Source organism: Oryctolagus cuniculus, chromosome 17, assembly GCF_051225735.1.
Source record: "Oryctolagus cuniculus isolate XC-2025 breed Fujian yellow rabbit chromosome 17, ASM5122573v1, whole genome shotgun sequence".
Classification (NCBI taxonomy): Eukaryota; Metazoa; Chordata; class Mammalia; order Lagomorpha; family Leporidae; genus Oryctolagus; species Oryctolagus cuniculus.
Window position 1 is genome coordinate 18226449 of NC_142883.1, and position 18640 is coordinate 18245088.

Genomic DNA, 18640 nt, shown 5'->3' on the forward strand with positions numbered 1-18640 from the left:
TATAGGAGGCCTGGACCAGGTTCCAAGCTCCTGGCTTTAGCCAGGCCAAACCCTTGTCTTTGTGGGTATTGGGGAGTGAACCAGCAGACGGGAGCACTCTCTCACTCTCTGCCTATTTGTCTCTCAAATATATATATATATATATGTATTTTTTTTTAAAGATTTTTTTTTTTTTTTTGATAGGCAGAGTGGACAGTGAGAGAGAGAGACAGAGAGAGAAAGGTCTTCCTTTGCCGTTGGTTCACCCTCCAATGGCCGCCGCTGCAGCCGGCGCACCGCGCTGATCCGATGGCAGGAGCCAGGATCCAGGTGCTTTTTCCTGGTCTCCCATGGGGTGCAGGGCCCAAGCACCTGGGCCATCCTCCACTGCACTCCCTGGCCATAGCAGAGAGCTGGCCTGGAAGAGGGGCAACCGGGACAGAATCCGGCGCCCCGACCGGGACTAGAACCCGGTGTGCCGGCGCCGCAAGGTGGAGGATTAGCCTATTGAGCCACGGCGCCGGCATAAAGATTTATTTATTTTACTTGAAAGTCAGAGTTACACAGAGAGAGAAGGAGAGGCAGAGAGAGAGAGAAAGAAAGAGGACTTCCATCCCCTGGTTTACTCCTCAGTTGGCCGCAACGTCTGGAGCTGCGCTGATCTGAAGCCAGGAGCCTCTTCCAGGTCTCCCACTTAGGTGCAGGGGCCCAAGGGCTTGGACCATCTTCTTCTGCTTTCCCAGGCCATAGCAGAGAGCTGGATTGAAAATGGAGCAGCCAGGTCTCAAACCAGCGCCCAAATGGGATGCTGGCACTGCAGGTAGCAGCTTTACCCAGTACATCACAGTGCCGGCCCCTCAAATACATTTTTAAAAAGATTTATTTATTTATTTATTTGAAAGGTAGAATTACAGAGAGGCAGAGGCAGAGAAAGAGAGAGAAGTTTTTCATCCACTGGTTTATTCCCCAGATGGCTGCAATGGCTAGAGCTGAGACGATCCGAAGCCAGGAGCCAGGAGCTTCCTCCAGGTTTCCCACATGGGTGCAGGGGCCCAAGCACCTGGGCTATCTTCTACTGCTTTCCCAGGCCATAGCAGAGAGCTGGATCAGAAGTGGAGCAGCCGGGTCTCAAACTGGTGCCTATATGGGATACCGGCTCTGCAGGCAGTGGCTTTACCCACTACACCACAGGCACCTCAATACATTTTTAAAAATGGATTTTTAATGTAAAGGAGTGGGCATTTGTCCTAGCAGGTAAGATGTTGGGTTGGGATATCTGCATTTCATATCAAAGTGCCAGGATTCATGTCCTGGTTCTGCTTCCCATTCCAGTTTCCTGCTAATGGACACACTGGGACACAGCAGGCGATGGTAGCTGGGTCCCTGCCATCCACTTGGGAGACCTGGATTGAGTTCCTGGCTCCAAGCTGCAGCCTAGCTCAGCTCTGGCTGTTCTGAGAATTTGGGGAATAAACCAGCAGAGGGGAACTCTGACTTTCTTTCTCTCTGCTTCTCAAATATATAAGTAATAAGATATATATATATAGATAAAGATATAGATATAGATATATATTTAAATGCTGGGCGAGCAGACCAAGGTTGGAAGCTGCTGGTCAGAGTTCACACTAGAGGAGGCCGACTTCCTGTAGCAAGCGGGACATCTGTCCTTGCCCCAGCCTCCACTTCCCAGTCCGGGACTCTAAGGTTCACAGGGACAATACAGTCTGCCTACAAGCCACTCAAGCGGGTTGCCAGAGAGACCACAGATAGAATCCAGATGTTCAGGCCCTCTTCTGCCCAAAAGCCCCCCTCTCTACATGAAGACCCCCTGGAACAAAGATGCTGAGGGTCGCTTATCTAGACTGGGTCAAGCAATCCCTCCTCTTCAACCGAGCCATGGCCCAGATGGGGAGCCGGATGGCAAGCAGAGGCTCGGCGGCAGCTAAGCCTGAGTGCCGATCTTGCCGAGAAAGACTCTGGGGGAAAGGATGGCAGGCTGGGAGGCCGGGGACGCAACCTGGAGCTCAGGGTCATGGTTCGTAGCTCCAGCTCACCATGCCGGGCCACTCACCAGGCATGGATGATGCTGACTTCAACTCACCATGCATGGATGGCAAAGGTTAGGAGCACGGACCTCTTTCAAGCCGGCTCCTCCACTGACGCCCTGTGCAACCCTGGGCAAGGCACTGGCCTCTCTCAACCTGTTTTCTCCTCTATAAACTGGAGTTAACAGAACCTGCCTCGGAGGGCTCCATGCAGGCCGGATGGGAAGACGTGCAGAAGCCTGAGATGCCCGTGTGTGGGGGTGGTAGAAGCAGGGTTGTGACACAGGGCAGGCTGCAGGGGTCAGAATCACAGGATAGGGGCCGACGCTGTGGCGTAGCGAGTGAAGCCACCACCTGCAGTGCCGGTGTCCCATATGGGCGCCGGTTCGAGTCCCGGCTGCTCCACTTCCAATCCAGCTCTCTGATGTGGCCTGAGAGCGCAGTGGAGGATGGGCCAAGTCCCTGGGCCCCTGCACCTGTGTGGGAGACCTGGAGGAGGCTCCAGGCTCCTGGCTCCTGGTTTCGGATTGGCGCAGCTCCAGCCATTGTGGTCATCTAGGGAGTGAACCAGTTGATGAAAGACGTCTCTCTCTCTCTGCCTCTCTGTAACTCTTTCAAGTAAACAAATAAAATCTTAAAAAAAAAAAAAAAAAAGAATTACAGGACAAAGACTTCCATGAAGTCGTGTCTCCATCCCTGCAACCCCATGCTGTCTTACAACAGACTCGGAACAAATCATGTTGCATTTTCTGGAGTAAATGGGGTTATCACAAGTTGGACTTTGTTCCCAGGCTGGAGGCAATTAAATTAAAGGCCAGGTTCCTCTCATCCTCCCTCTAGTGACAAATCACTTCTCCAGGACTTTGAAATCTGTCACAGGATCTTTTTTGGTTAAACAGCAGATTTACTGTCCTAATTGCACTTTGGTTAAGCTTTTACTGAAATGAACTTTCCTTCCCTGAGGACACAGAAAATGACAGGGGGAGGCAGCTGCTCGGATGTGGGCTGAGCGGATGCCTGGCTCGACGGTGACAGGGGACCAACCTGGACGTTTCAGTCTGCACAGGCTCTTTCTCATTTCTCACCCCGGGGAGCCAGGGTGCAGAGAGGAAAATACGCAACCAGACCTAATCATTCAGCCATTTAAGAGAAAGCACTTCTCCTTCTTCTCTTTGAGGCTGGAATCTTCTGCCAGGTTACACAAAGGGCAGTTCAGGACAGGGTTCAGTTGTGAAAAGAACTACGTTGGTCTTCACTGAAACTTTGAAAGAGAAAATCCAGGGGACCAGCACTGTGGCACAGTGGGTTAAGGTGCTATGTGCAATGCACTGATTCAAGCCCTGGCTGCTCCATTTCTGATCCAGCTCCCTGCTAATGTGCCTGGGAAAGCAGCAGAACATGGCCCAAGTGTTTGGGTCCCTGCCACCCACGTGGTAGACCTGGATGGAGTTCCAGGCTCCCTGCTTCAGTCTGATGCAACTCTGGCCATTGTAGCCATCTGGGGAGTGAAGCAGTAGATGGAACATCCTTCTTTCTCTGCCTCTCCCTCTTCTCTGTAACTCTGCCTTTCAAATAAATAAATCTTTTTTTAAAAGAAAGGAAACAAGGTCGGCGCCGCGGCTCACTAGGCTAATCCTCCGCCTTGCGGCGCCGGCACACCGGGTTCTAGTCCCGGTCGGGGCGCCGGATTCTGTCCCGGTTGCCCCTCTTCCAGGCCAGCTCTCTGCTGTGGCCAGGGAGTGCAGTGGAGGATGGCCCAGGTGCTTGGGCCCTGCACCCCATGGGAGACCAGGAAAAGCACCTGGCTCCTGGCTCCTGGCTCCTGCCATCGGATCAGGGCGGAGCGCCGGCCGCAGCGCGCCGGCCGCGGCGGCCATTGGAGGGTGAACCAACGGCAAAAGGAAGACCTTTCTCTCTGTCTCTCTCTCTCACTGCCCACTCTGCCTGTCAAAAAAAAAAAAAAAAGAAAGGAAACAGTGTTCAATGGAAAGCTTGGCACACTGCAGCACCAGGAACAGGCATAGAGTCCACGCAGCAAGGACAGGGCAGGTGACCCCCAAGGAACCTCACAGGACCAAGAGGATGAGGAAGGCGGCCACCAAACAGAAGGGCTCCGTGGCCTTAGACAGCACAAAGGCCAGATGGCACAGGAGAAGAGCTGCTGGAGACGGGTTCCCAGCACAGCCAAGGATCAAGCTGCCCAACACCACCACAATGCCAGCCCCTGAGCCAGCCTCATCAGCACCAACTTACTCGGCCACTGTATCAATGTCCCAGGAAGCAACACTGGCCTGGAACTCCAGTCTGGCCCCCAGGAGCTGCTTACAAAGGCCATTTAAGTCCTTTGCCTGCTCAGGAAAGATGCAGAGGCAGGCCTGAAGAAGACCCTGGAACAAGGCCGGGTCAGTGCTGGAGAAAAGTCGTGCCCTGGTGGTCTGCGCTCCCATAGTGCCCGCCTGCTCCCGGCAACTAGCACCAGTGTGTTAAATCCCGACTTGCCACTCTTTTTTTTTTTTTTTTTTTTTTAAGATTTATTTATTTATTTGAAAGTCAAGAGTTACAGAGAGAGAGGAGAGGCAGAGAGAGAGAGAGGTCTTCCATCCAATGGTTCACTCCTCAATTGGCCCCAACGGCCAGAGCTGCACCTATCTGAAGCCAGGAGCCAGGAGCCTCCTCCAGGTCTCCCATGTGGGTGCAGGGGCCCAAGGACTTGAACCATCTTCCACTACTTTCCCAGGCCATAGCAGAGAACTGGATCGGAAGTGGAGTAGCCGGGTCTGGAACTGGCGCCCATATGGGACGCCGATACTTCAGGCCAGGGTGTTAATCCGCCGTGCCTCAGCACCAGCCCCCTCACTTGCCACTCTTGTCTCTAGAGCAATGAGCTACTTCTCTTCCTCTGAGCACCCCTGGAGAACAGGCCAGGCCTGGCGAGGGGCAGGGGCCAGTTCCCCAGTGTCCCAAGCTTTTGTTATGGAAGGAACGCCGCTGTCCCCTGGTCACTCAACTTCACCAAGCTCAGCTGTGGAGTCCTAGAAGACCCCGACCCTTGGCACACAGCTGCTCGACCCCTCCTGAGACAAGTCAGCCTCCAGGGATGGCGTCCCCCGGGCAGTTCCACTGGGAAGCAGGACTGGACGAGGTTCTAACTTCAGCACAGTGGTGTGTCCGAGGACTGCAGAAGGCGAGGGCCCCCCTGCCCAGAGCACAGTGATCCGTGGGACCAGGATGGAACACGGGGCTCCTAGGCCTTAGTTGAGAACACTGGCTTTAATATACTCAGCAGACAAAAATTAATTCACCTTAAAAGTAATATAAGGGCCGGCGCCGCGGCTCACTAGGCTAATCCCCCGCCTAGCGGCGCCGGCACACCGGGTTCTAGTCCCGGTCGGGGCGCCGGATTCTGTCCCGGTTGCCCCTCTTCCAGGCCAGCTCTCTGCTGTGGCCAGGGAGTGCAGTGGAGGATGGCCCAGGTGCTTGGGCCCTGCACCCCATGGGAGACCAGGAAAAGCACCTGGCTCCTGGCTCCTGCCATCGGATCAGCGCGGTGCGCCGGCCGCAGTGCGCCGGCCGCGGCGGCCATTGGAGGGTGAACCAACGGTAAAAGGAAGACCTTTCTCTCTGTCTCTCTCTCTCACTGTCCACTCTGCCTGTCAAAAAAAAAAATTAAAAAAAAAAAAAAAAGTAATACAAAAGAACCAGAAGATGCAGCTATCTGTAGGCAAAGCAATTCTGCGCCACAGAGAAGTGATTTCTTGGTGCTCACGTCAGTTTTCTTCCTATAGAATGGGGCGAGCAGCTTGTGGACAGAGACCACACACGATGTCAGTTCTCAGTTCCCAAGGTGACCCCGTGCCTGGGCTGGCCATCTGTGGAAACAGACCAGCAGCTGCAGGCCCAGGCAGGGGGGTCAGAGGGAGAGGCCCACATGCCAGGAGGCTCTGGGTCCCCGGCTTAAAGGGGCTGAGCGGGTAGCAGCTGCTCCTGCCCAGCAGGCCCCGCATAACTCATCCCTTCACTAACTGAGCTCGGGGGCAGCCAACGGAAAACACGGGCCTTGGCCCTGAGGAATTTGCGGCGACAGACAGCAACAACTGGACAGACTGACGGGAACAAATGAGAACAGCTGCGAACAGGGCACGGACAGGTGAGCAGGAGTCAGGTGGCCCTGCCCCCGGCCTGCTGTGAGTCCCTCCCACGCACACAGCTGCTCACAGCTGGCAGGAGAAGCCGGGTGAGCATCCTGTCCTCTCCAGGCCGAGCCAGGAGGAGATGCAAGCTTGGGTCCCAAGCTGCCTCCAGGCCCCAGGCAGGCCTGTCCCTCAGCTCCCCTCAGACACACCCGGGCAAGAGGTTCCCTTGATGACCTGCATCCACGCTCCTCATCCGGCCCTGGCCCAACTCCTCATTCTCCAGAATCTAATCCATGTCCCTCCTTCCACAGCGGCAGGTACGTCATAGCCGCTCCTACACCTGCCTATCATCCGAATCCCCCAAAAAATGAACAAACAAAAAGGTCAGGAAACCAGGCTCCACGCCGGCCCATTGAATCTCAGTCAGCCACACCCGGAACCGCTGGCTAACATGGAAGGCCGAGCACTGCGGCAGAGAGAGGCCTGGGTCCTGGCCTCTGAGAAGCCTTGTACCAGCCTGGCCCAAGGAGGTAAGAGCTCTGTAAATGAGAAAGGCCTGGGCTCCGAAGCCTTCCCCTCTCCAAACCTCAGTCTCCACACTGCCAACGAGCAGCTGGATTTCCAGGGCCCACCGCCCCGTCAGCTCCTGGGGGAGGCTGTGAGTCCCTCCCTCAGGTGTTTTTCCCTTGTGGTCCACCTTCAGCACACTCCTGAGAGCAGTCAACGCAAGCCCAACTGGCGAGCAAAGAACAGCAGGACTGCTGGTGGCCTGGGAATCTTCCCCAACACGGGAGCCGTTCCGAGCTGGCCTGGCCGAGGGAGGACACCACTGAGTCCCACGGGAATGGACAAGCAGCTGGCGCCCGGTGCAGTGGAAATGGAAGCTGGATTCTGGAACCAACCCAAAGACAAGTTCAACAGCCAACCTGCTCTGACCCCCTGGGCGCTACGTCCGGTCCTTTCTTTTCCCTCATTCTTCGCCTCCGTGGAAGAGCAGAGAGCGGAGGGGCGGGACTCAGGTAGAGAGGCGGGGCCTGTGAAAGGAGGATCAGATTTACTGTGCTCCACAAATAGTGGGCTCTTAAACTGTCTTGTAAAATTTTTTATTTGCTTGAAAGACAGAGAGATAAAGTTACAGGAAGATCTTCCATCTGCTGGTTCACTGGTCAGGCTAGCCAAGGTGAGGCCAGGAGCCTGGAACTAGTCTGGATCTCCCACACGGCTGGCAGGGACCCAGTCAAGTTCTTGAGCCATCATCTGCTTCTCCCTAAATGCACACTAACAGCAAGCTGGGGCAGGCGCCGCGGCTCACTAGGCTAATCCTCCGCCTGTGGCACCAGCACCCCGGGGTTCTAGTCCCGGTCAGGGCGCCGGATTCTGTCCCGGTTGCTCCTCTTCCAGTCCAGCTCTCTGCTGTGGCCCCGGAGTGCAGTGCAGGATAGCCCAAGTCCTTGGGCCCTGCACCCACATGGGAGACCAGGAGAAGCACCTGGCTCCTGGCTTCGGATCAGCACGGTGCGCTGGCTGCAGCGGCCATTGGGCGGTGAACCAACGGACAAGGAAGACCTTTCTCTCTGTCTCTCTCACTGTCCACTCTGCCTGTCAAAAAAACAAAACAAAAAAAAAAAAACAAAACAAAACAAAACAAAACACACACACAAAAAACACAAAAAAACCAGCAAGCTGGACCAGAAGCAGAGCTGGACTTGGACGCAGGCACGCTGGCATGGGCTGGAGGCTGTGCCCAACGCCTGCCCCTCACGGTGGAATCGCAAGGAGCTTCTCCAAACTGCCTTTTGGTTTTCTCTCTAGGGCTCCCGCCACTCAGGAGCCCCAGTGTCTCTCTTAGGGAAAATGCGAGTGGCTTGTTTCACGGGCATCCACACAAAGAGACCCCTGCTCCGGAGCTCCGTCCCAGCTCTGAGTCCACATGCCACTCCGCTAGCCTCGGTCACCAGCACCTCGGGCCTGGCCCTCCGCTCCCTGCCTGGCTTCTCGTCACAGCTTCACGGGGCCCGAGGACCACCTCACTGCTCTGCTTGCAGCCCTCGGTGCCGCCCTCTCCCTCCTCCTGGCTCCTCACAGAGCCTCTGGCTCTGCGTGACGCCCCCAGTAACTCCTCACCGCGTCCTGTGCTGTCACACAGGCCTTTCTTCTGTCCCTGAATGGGTGGGCTCTTCCCACCTCAACGCTCCATGGATGCTGTTCCCTCTGCCTCCACACTTAGCTCCTAGCTAACTCTCCATTTATCCTGCACTCACTGTCAGCCAACCAGATTCCAGGCACTTTGCTAACAAGAGTGCCTGCTCTCTCAAAACTTACCTTGGTGTGGCAGGTGGGGTTAGGGGAAAGTATAAACAATAAGCTGGGGCCGGCACTGTGGCGCAGTGGGTTAATGCCCTAGCCTGAAGTGCTGGCATCCCATATGGGCGCCAGTTCAAGTCCTGTCTGCTCCGCTTCCAATCCAGCTCTCTGCTGTGGCCTGGGAAGGTAGTATAAGATGGCTCAAATCCTTGGGCCCCTGCACCTGCGTGGGAGACCCAGAAGAAGCTCCTGGCTCCTGGCTTCAGATCAGCTCAGCTCTGGCGGTTGCAGTCATTTGGGGAGTGAACCAGTGGATCAAAGACTCCTCCCTCTCTGGCTCTATCTCTCTATAACTCCTACAAATAAATAAAATAATTCTAAAAAAAAATGTAGATGGGTGATCAAGCTGATTTATCCAGATGTGCTTTCCTTAAAGAAATATAGTATGTAGAAATCCATATATTAAAAAAACAAGAGGGACAGCAGTCATTATTTTAAATAAGGGACCCAGCAGTGAGGAACCAAGTCACAGTCCCTGACACCTCACCCTACTGCACCCCCGCCACAGCCAACCCAAATCAGGCCCTGGGCGTCGTTCACTGCTATCACTTTCCCTTGCTTGTACCATCATATTTTGTACTTTAATTTCTACTTCTGTGACTTTTTTAAAGCTAAATTTTAATTATTTAAGAGGCAAACAGAAAGTGACAGAGCAAGTTCCCATCTGCTGGTTCACTCCCCAAATGCCACAATGCCAGCAGCTGAGCCTCAATCCAGGTCTTCCACAAGGGTAGCAGGCCCCAACTACTGGGTCCTCCAGCACCACCTCCCGGGCCTGCACGAGCAGGACACTGGCATCAGAAGCAGAGCCCGGACTTGAGCCCAGGTGCTCCAATAAGGAATGCAGGTTTCCCTACCAGTCTCTTCACAGCTAGGCCAAATGCTATTCCCATCATTTTAAACTTGAGAGGCACAAAGAGAACAGAGCAAGCAAGCTGCCATCCATGGTTCACTCCCCAAAGGCATGGAACAACCAGGGCTGAGCCAGGCTGGAGCTGGGAGCTGGGAGCTGGGAGCTCCCACATGGGTGGCAGGAACCTAACTACTTGAACCCTCACCTCTGCTTCCCAGGACGAGCAAAAGCAGAAAGTTAGAAATGGAAGCAGAGCTGCGGCTCAAATCCAAGTACTCCAATATGCTATGGGGGCACCTTGGCTGTGGCTTAACCACTAGGCCAAATGCTTGCCCTTTATGTGACAGGTTTCTTTTTTTAATATTTATTTATTTATTTGAGAGGCAGAATTACAGAGAAAGAGAAAGGGAGAGACAGAGAGAGAGAGAGAGAGATCTTCCATCCGCTGGTTTAATCCCCAAATGGCCACAATGGCTGTTGCTGGGCTGATCCGAAGCCAAGAACCAGGAACTCCTTCTGGGTCCCCCATGTGGGTACAGAGGCCCAAGCACTTGGGCCATCTTCTGCTGCCTTCCCAGGTCATTAGTAAAGAGCTGGATCAGAAGTGGAGCTGCCAGGATTTGAACCAGCACCCACTAGGGATGCTGGTGCCCTAGGCGGAGGCTTAACCTATTATAGCACAGCGCCAGCCCCGCAACTTTTTTTTTTTTTTTTTTAAGATTTAAGTATTTGTTTGAAAGGTAGAGCTATAGACATACACACACACACACACACACACACAGAGAGAGAGAGAGAGAGAGAGAGAGAGAGAGGTCTTCCATCCTCTGGTTCACTCCCCAAATGGCCACAATGGCCGGAGCTGGGTTGATCTGAAGCCAGGAGCCAGGAACTTCTTCCCAGTCTCCCATGTGGGTGCAGGGGTCCAAGCACTTGGGCCATCTTCTGCTGTTTTCCCAGGCTATAGCAAAGAGCTGGACTGGAAGTGGAGCAGCCAGGACTTGAACCAGTGCCCATAAGGGATGCTGGCACCTCAGGTAGAGGCTTAACTTACTATGCCACAGGGCCGGCCCCTGTGACTGTTAAGGGTTAGATAAAACAAGCTCCCAGAGGCCACAAGCTACGACTAACCTGTACCTGTCTCAAGCACCTAGCATATCTGTCTGTCACTTACCAGGAGACAGCCTTTGATCAAGTCACTTAAGCTTTCTTTGGCTCGGTTTCTTGATCTGTAAAATGGAGCTCACGGCCCCTGTTTCTCTGAGTTACTGAGAGCAGTAAATGAGACAGCAACTATAAAGTGCTTGGGAGAGTGCTTGGCACACACTAAGTGCTCACTGCATGCTCCCTCTTCCCTATAGAGGGAGCGTCTGCTAACTGTTAACAGAATGAGTAACCAAATGACTGCAGGAGCAGGCCCAGGGACCAGTCCAGGGACCAGGAGGGGAATTACATGGGGTCACATCCTCCGTTAGATGGCCTCCAGCCTGCTTCTTCCCCATTACAAGCTGCTCCCTGCTAGTACATGCTTCCCAGTGGGCTACGCAGAGTCAGAGCCTGGTGTCTGAATGGCCACTCTCCCCTTCGGGAAGCAGGTAACGTTGCTTGCCATCTCCCAGGTACAGCCCCAGCCCTGCCGGCACCCGGCCAGTACCGGCTCCTCATTAGCGGCAGCTCACCTCCTGCTGCTCCTGCAGCCTCTCAGGTTCAGACGGGGCATGCCTGCCCAGCCAGGCACTTCTCCTTTGAATAGCTTTCCAAAGGGGATGTATCTATTTTCCTCCAATGATCAATATAATCACTCATGAAAATGAGTCATTTCTGCCTTGGGACCTAATTATTTTCTCATGGAACCAGTGGTTGCAAAAATATATTGTTTTTCAGTTAACTATTAAATGCTATTTTTACATACAGTTTCTCCTAATCTTCATTACTGGCGAGAGGTCACTACTTCAACCTCAGAGTCCAAGTTCTCTCTGTCTGGTTGGCCTGTTAAATCATTGCCTCCTACAGGCTGCCAAGGCCAGGCTGAGAGGGAGCCCCAAGAGCAGGTGGCGGGTCAGTCTCCCTGTCCCTCCTCCACTGGCCACCAGCAGGTGAAGGGAGGGAACAGGTCTCTCCGTCTGTGTGAGCACTCTCCAAACACAGACCTTCGCTGCAGGAGCGCCCGTGGGTGGGCAGGCCGGCCATCTCCTTCGCTGCAGGAGCACCCGTGGGTGGGCAGGCTGGCCGTCTCCTTCGCTGCAGGAGCGCCCGTGGGTGGGCAGGCAGGCCGTCTCCTTTGCTGCAGGAGCACCCGTGGGTGGGCAGGCCGGCCGTCTCCTTTGCTGCAGGAGCGCCCGTGGGTGGGCAGGCCGGCCGTCTCCTTTGCTGCAGGAGCGCCCGTGGGTGGGCAGGCCGGCCGTGGGGCTGTGCTGCTGTTTATGCAGAGGCGCCCTGGACGGGACCGCAGCTCCTTCCTCGGCCTGACAGATGGCCCCGGGCAATCCCCTGCAGCATTCTGAGCTCTTTCCAGGAGTATAAAATGGGATTAATAGTGACTCTCACAGGGGTCTCGTCAGGACTAAATGAAGTGACACAGGTCACCTCATTCCCCCAACTCGGAGGGGCATGTCACTCACTGCAGTGCACTCGTCTACGCCTTCTCCCTGAACGGTGCCTCCTCGTGGTCCTCCTGGCTTCTCTCCCAGCCTGTGTCCAGCCCACCAGTGCCCGCTCCACCTCCTACCTGACAGGTCAGACTCACGGCTGCACCTTTGCCCCCTCATACTCTGTTTCTAACACAGCGGCTGGTGTGACCCTTTAAAACCCGTCAGGTCTCACCACCCTCTGCCAAAACCCTCTAACACCTCACCTGAGCACAAGCCATGTGCCCGTGGCATCTTCCAAGGGCCCCGTGACAGAGCAGGCTTTATCCTCAGCCGGCTTTGCCTCGCAGGCTCCCAGGGCTTGCTCCTCCAGACCGGGGCCCCTGCTGCTCCCTGATATGCAGGGAACAAGGCCTTCCCAAGGACACTCCTCCCCTGGAGGGCTGCAGGGCTCACGCCCTTCTCCTCCGAGGTTCCCTTATCAGAGACACTGTCCCCAAATACGTGAAACAGCACTCTGGCTCCCCTCTAATCTTACTGTTTCACTTTTTTTCACAGAACTTCCTGACGTGTCACCATCCACCACGTCACAAAGCTGTGTGTTTACCACAAGCTGCCTCTCTCCCTAGAATCTGTGCACTGCTGTATCTGAGGTGCCCAAAACAGCCCGACAAACAAAAGATTCTTGAAAAATATTTATCAGGCCAGCGCTGCGGCTCATTTGGCTAATCCTCCGCCTGCGGCGCTGGCACACGGGGTTCTAGTCCCGGTTGGGGCGCTGGATTCTGTCCCGGTTGCCCCTCTTCCAGGCCAGCTCTCTGCTGTGGCCCAAGTGCTTGGGCCCTGCACCCCATGGGAGACCAGGAGGAAGCACCTGGCTCCTAGCTTCGGATCGACGCAGCATGCTGGCCATAGCAGCCATTTAGGGGGTGAACCAAGGGAAGAAGCCCTTTCTCTCTGTCTCTCACTAACTCTGTCAAGAAAAAAAAAAAAAAGAAAAAAAGAAAAGAAAAGAAAAAGAAAAATATTTATCGAGGGCCAGCGCCATGGCACAGTAGGTTAATCCTCCGCCTACAGCACCAGCATCCCATAAGGGCACCAGTTCTAGTCCCGGATGCTCCTCTTCCAATCCAGCTCTCTGCTATGGCCTGGGAAGGCAGTAGAGGACGGCCCAAGTCCTTGGGCCCCTGCACCCTCGGGAGAGACCAGGAAGAAGCACCTGACTCCTGGCTTTGGATTGGCGGAGCTCCAGCTGTTGTGGCCATTTGGGGAGTGGATCAGTGGATGGAAGTCCTTTCTCTCTGTCTTTCTCTCACTGTCTGTAACTCTACCTCTCAAATAAATAAATAAAATCATTAAAAAAAATTTATCAAATGAATACATAAAGTATGTAGCACAATGTTAAGCTCATGGGAATGCAGGAACTCAACATTAACTATTTCCAAATAAGAACACCCCTGTTCCAGAAAATCTACCATGAGACTCACAAAACTTGAGCACTCTCTACCCATGCTTGGATCAAAGAAGTAGAATCAATTCACTGACATTCTGATCCCACTGTCAGCTTTAAATGGGTAATGTAAGTTTTACTGTAAACCAGGAAAAGCACTGTGGCACAGCAGTTGAGCTGTCTCATATTGGAGTGCCTGGTTCAAGTCCTAGCTACTCTGCATCTTTTTTAAGATTTATTTATTTGAAAGAGTGAGAGAAAGGGTGAGAGCTTTCTGTCTAGCTGGTTCACTCTCCAAATGGCCACAACAACAAGGACTGGACAATGCTGAAACCAGGAACCTGGTCTCTCACATGGGTTGGACCATTCTCTGCATTAGCAGGAAGCTGGATCAGAAGTGGAGAAGCTGGGACTGTGACCGGTACTCCAACAAGCGATGCCAGCATTACAAAAGGTGGCTTAACCCTCTGAGCCCCATGCTGACCCATACTCTGCGCTTCAGATCCAGCTTCCCGCTAATGCACACGGGAGGTGGATGATGGCCCAAGCACTGGGTTCCTGCCACCCACTGGGAGCCCTGCGTGGAGTTCCCGGCTTCGGGCTTTGGATTGGCCTAACCCCAGCTGTTGTGGGCATTTGGGGATTGACCCAGGGGATGAAAGATCTCTTTCCTGTCTCTCCCTCTACCTTTCAACTTCAAGGCCCAAAGCTCCTGAAGTTCTCCAAAGTTATCTTTCAGGTTTTCAATCACATTCTAGGGAGAGATGGAGTCACCAGACACCCTGGGCAGCTCAGATCTTACTGTAAGAGCGAGGCCTGGGTTGGAGAGCGCCCAGGGGCCACCCTTGCTTCATTTTAATACTAAGATCTCTGCCCTGAGCTATGCTGGCGCACGTTTCTGAACTGCACCTGTGTGGAAATGAACCCACTCCTACCAGCAGCGAGAACTTCTCCTCTTACACATTCATGTCCCCTAAAACAAAAGATACCCGTTCCCCCTGCTCAGGAAATGACTCCCCACGGTCTCTGTTTGCTGCAGATACATTTCTTTGCGTGACAACTCCTCCTGGTCCATTCCTTAGAATGTGCCAGGAAGTACAGCTATAATTTTGGGTGGGTAATGGTGAAATCTGAAACAAATCAGAATTTGAGCTGTCAATTTAAAAAGTGCTAAGGAGCAGTCTTCAGGACAAAGCCAAGCTCTCTACCTTCCTTCAGAAGGTACAGACACTGAGAGGCCCTCCACAACCTCTCAACAGGAGCAAAGAGTCAGAGCTTGCTGGAGACAGAAGAGAATTTGGTAGGAACAAAGGGCCCTGCTAAGACAAAACCAGCCCAACAGGCCGGCCCACTCTCTGCTCATCAACCAGAGCTTCTTCACCCGTCTCCCCAGCTCCATGCCCACAACCTCCCGCACCAAGCCATGGGATGTATTCAGGTAAATTCAGGGCTCCGCCTCACGCAAGAACAAAAAATCCCACACACGCAAAACATCAAACATATTAGAGGCTTCCACTTCCTCACTCTAGAATCAGGACTTAATAGGAAAACTCATTCAGGAGATACTTTCCCCACACCTAAGGGAGAACAAAAAAATCCTTGAAAGCTCCATAAGCCAACTCAATGCCAGAGACTGTGGGCGGGAGAGGCAGCTGGTGGAGGTCCTCAGTGCAGTCTCCTTGGAGAGGGAGGCTGAGAAGAGAGGTCTGAAGATCAGAGCACTCCACTCCCAGCTCCCCCGGCAAAGCACTGTATACCCACTTCACACCCACCCTGCCACACAGGAACCACTCCCAGGCAAGCAAACTGCGCGTCAGGAAGGTACCCAGGGTCACAAAACTGGAAGTGAGAGGCTGAGTTCAAAAATCAAACCCAGCAGCATATGCTATCGCCACTCAGTTCACAACAGCTAAGCTACAGAACCAACCTAGGTGTCCACCAGCTGATGGAAAAAGAATGAATCCTGACATCCACAGCAAAACAGATGCAACTGGAGATCATTACGCTACGTGAGACAGGCCAGACCCACCCTGAAAAACATCACATTTTCTCTTATCTGCGGTAGCAAATATATGTAGGTTTAATGATGTGTTATATATATATATATACATATTTTTAAGATTTATTTATTTATTTGAAAGTCAGAGTTTCACAGAGAGGAGAGGCAGAGAGAGAGAGAGAAAAAGGGAGAGAGGTTTTCCATCCAATGGTTCACTCCCCAATTAGCCGCAACAGCCGGAGCTGCGCCGATCCGAAGCCAGGAGCCAGGAGCTTCTTCTAGGTCTCCCATGTGGGTGCAGGGGCCCAAGGACTTGGGCCATCCTCTACTGCCTTCCTAGGCCATAGCAGAGAGCTGAACTGGAAGAGGAGCAGCCGGGTCTCGAACCAGCACCCATATGGGATCATATGGGATGCCAGCACTTCAGACCAGGGCGTTAACCCGCAGCACCACAGCACCAGCCTGCCTCTCTCTCTCTCTCTCTCTCTCTCTCTCTCTATATATATATATATAAATGATGTATTTTTATTTTAAAATTTGGGGGCCAGCATTGTGGTGTAGCAGGTAAAAGTCTCCACCTGTGACTATGGGCACTGGTCTGCGTCCTGACAGCTCCACTTTCTCCAGCTCTCTGCTAATGGCCTAAGAAAAGCTGCGGAAGATCGCCCAAGGGTTTGGGACCCTGCCACCCATGTGGGAGACCGGGAAGAACTTCCTGGCTTCAGCCCGGCCCAGCCTTGGCTGTTGCAGCCTTCTGGTCAGTGACTCAGTGCCTGGAAGATCTCTAATTCTGTTCAAATAAATAAATACACCGCATATCAGTGAAACAGACATCTTTTCACGTACGTTGCTTATAGCTCTTGCCTATATTCCTGCTGAACTATGGTCTTTATTTTTTTTCCAGTATTTAACACTGCACCAATTTTGCATGTCATTCTTGCCCAGGGGCCATGCTAATCTCTGAACCGTTTCAATTTTAGTGTATGTCTGTGGAAGCGAGCACGGTTCCTTTACTTTATACTTACTTAGCTCTTTACTTGGGGGAGCATTAAACCTTTGACTATAATGTAGGTTAAAAACATATTTTCTCGGGCTGTGCTGTGGGATACAGGGTAAAGTGGCCGCCTGCAGGGCTGGCATCTCATGTGGGCATCGGTTGGAATCCTGGCTGCTCCATTTCTGATCCAGCTCTCTGCTCCAGCCTGGAAAAGCAGTAGAAGGTGGGCAAGGTCCTTGGGCCCCTGCACCCGCGTGGGAGAGCTGAAGAGGCTCCTGGCTCCGGATCGGGGCAGATTCAGCTGTTGTGGACATTTGGAAAGTGAACCAGTGGATGGACGGCCTCTCTCTCTCTCTCTCTCTCTCTATATATATATATATATCCTCTCTCTCTCTCTCTCTATATATATATATATAAAACTGCCTTTCAAACAAATAAAAAATCTTTTAAAAATATACTTTTTCGCAAAAATTAGAAAAAAAGGGAGAGAGGGAGGTGTCATTACATTGCTAGGACTGTTATCTGGGAACTACACTGAATCTGTTGTGTTAACATCACAGTAAGAGAACTGTTCAGAACTGTGCTGTAGACTGTGGGTCGTGCATTTGCTATGACCCCTAAGAAAATCTAATGTATTAATATTAAGAAATGAAACGCGAGTCTGCAGGCTGACCACACAGCTGTCGAGCGCGGCGGCTTGTGGAGCTGGGTTTAAACCTACGCCCACGGCCGTCCGGGTCTAAGCGTGTCCGCACGCCTCGCACGGCGGCACCAAGGCCGACCTAGGCACGCTGCTGCAAACGCCGCCCTCCGGCTTCCACGCGGGCCCTCCACGCCGCGGGCCACCACGCCGCGCGCCCAGGCACCGGCCTCCAGCCCAGCCACGCGCCGGGCCGCCCGCGGCCAACAAGGCGTCCCGGCTCGCGCCCCCCGGCCCCGCAGCTCGCTACGTACCCCGGGGCCTCTGACACGGCCCAGGCGGCCGCCGCTCGCCCAATCTCCGCGCCGCTTACTGGCTAGCTCTCGGCGAACGAGGCGGGGCCTCGGGGTGCGCGCGGACGGACCGGACGTCCGGCCGGCGGGGGGCGGGGCGGGGCCAGGCCGGGCGTGGGCGTGGAGTGCGGGGCGGGGCCAGGCCGGGCGTGGAGCGCAGGGCGGGGCGTGGCCAGGGGCGGGCGTGGGCGTGGGCGTGGAGCGCGGGGCGGGCCAGGCCGGGCGTGGGCGTAGGCCGCAGGGCGGGGCGGGGCTGGAGCTTAACAGGAGCCCGAGTTCTCCCGTGCCCGATGGGGGACTGCTGACCCTAACTCCGGAGTCAGGCGCGCCCCTCGCTAGTTGTGCAGCCGTGGCAGCGGCGGAAGTTCACTGAGCCCGTGCTACTCTGCAGGTCCTGGAGCGCTCCGTAGGCTTCATCGCGGTCCTCGCAGCCCTTTATCCGCATTTCACACAAGAGGAAACGTATTTAGAACCTAACTCCTTGGTCCTCTCATACAGTCATTTGACTGCCCATGTGAACCTAGAAAGTCACTTTGCCTCTCAGCTCCAGATTCCAGCTTCCTGCTAATGCAGACCCTGGGAGGCAGCAGGTGGTGGCTCAAGAAGTCGGGGCCGGCGCTGTGGTGCAGTAGATAAAGCCTCCACCTGCAGCGCCAGGATGCCAGGTGTGTCCTGGCTGCTCCACTTCTGATCCAGCTCCCTGCTGATGGCCTGGGGACGCAGTGGAAGATGCCCCAAGGCCTAGGTGGGAGACCTAGAAGCTCCTGGCTCCTAGCTTCGGATCGGCTCAGCTCCTGACGTTGCGGCCATTTGCGGAATGAACCAGTGATGGAGGTGTGCTCTCTTTCTCTGACTCTGCCTCTTAAATAAATAAATCTTTAAAAGAAGAGGAGGAGAAGTTAGGTCCCTGCCAACCACCTGGAAGACCCGACTGGAGCCACCAGCCCTCAGTTTCAGCCTCCTGGCTGTTGAGGGCATTTGAGGAGTGAACCAGTGGATGGGAGCTTGCTCCATCTCTGTCTCTCTGCCTTTCAAATAAAATAAATGGCACATCTTTAAAAAGAACCGAAAGTACATAAAAGTATCTAAGGATGCATCACATACAATAGGTGATCCTTAATTAGCACTACCCTGCCACCCCTCCTCCTAAACTGTATTTCTGCTCTATGCTTACCTTTAAGGTAGGAATCTCATTTACCTTTACCATTAGCATACTTAGTGTCCAGCAAAGTAGGGATCCAA

At 53.9% G+C, this 18640-nt stretch overlaps 1 protein-coding gene and 1 non-coding gene across 6 annotated transcripts in view; both read right to left on the reverse strand.

Moving 5' to 3' along the window:
- The window catches only part of DCAKD (dephospho-CoA kinase domain containing), a 37371-nt gene that overhangs the window by 10167 nt on the left and 8564 nt on the right, over window positions 1–18640 (reverse strand). Inside the window, exon 1 of one of the 5 annotated variants that reach the window (XM_008271615.5) lies at window positions 17360–17488. The exons of 2 other annotated variants lie outside the window; for them this stretch is intronic. Coding sequence is in view for 1 of the 3 variants with exons in the window: in XM_051825775.3 (XP_051681735.1) it covers window positions 12226–12253 (28 nt within the window). In the remaining 2 variants the exon portion in view is untranslated. Of the gene's footprint in view, window positions 1–12225; window positions 12332–17359; window positions 17489–18640 lie in introns of those variants that run through there. 2 more of the 5 variants (XM_008271614.5, XM_051825775.3) reach the window with 2 other exon arrangements.
- On the reverse strand, window positions 16308–16409 carry LOC127484513 (U6 spliceosomal RNA). The gene has a single exon (XR_007911574.1). It is a non-coding gene; the product is annotated as a U6 spliceosomal RNA (small nuclear RNA).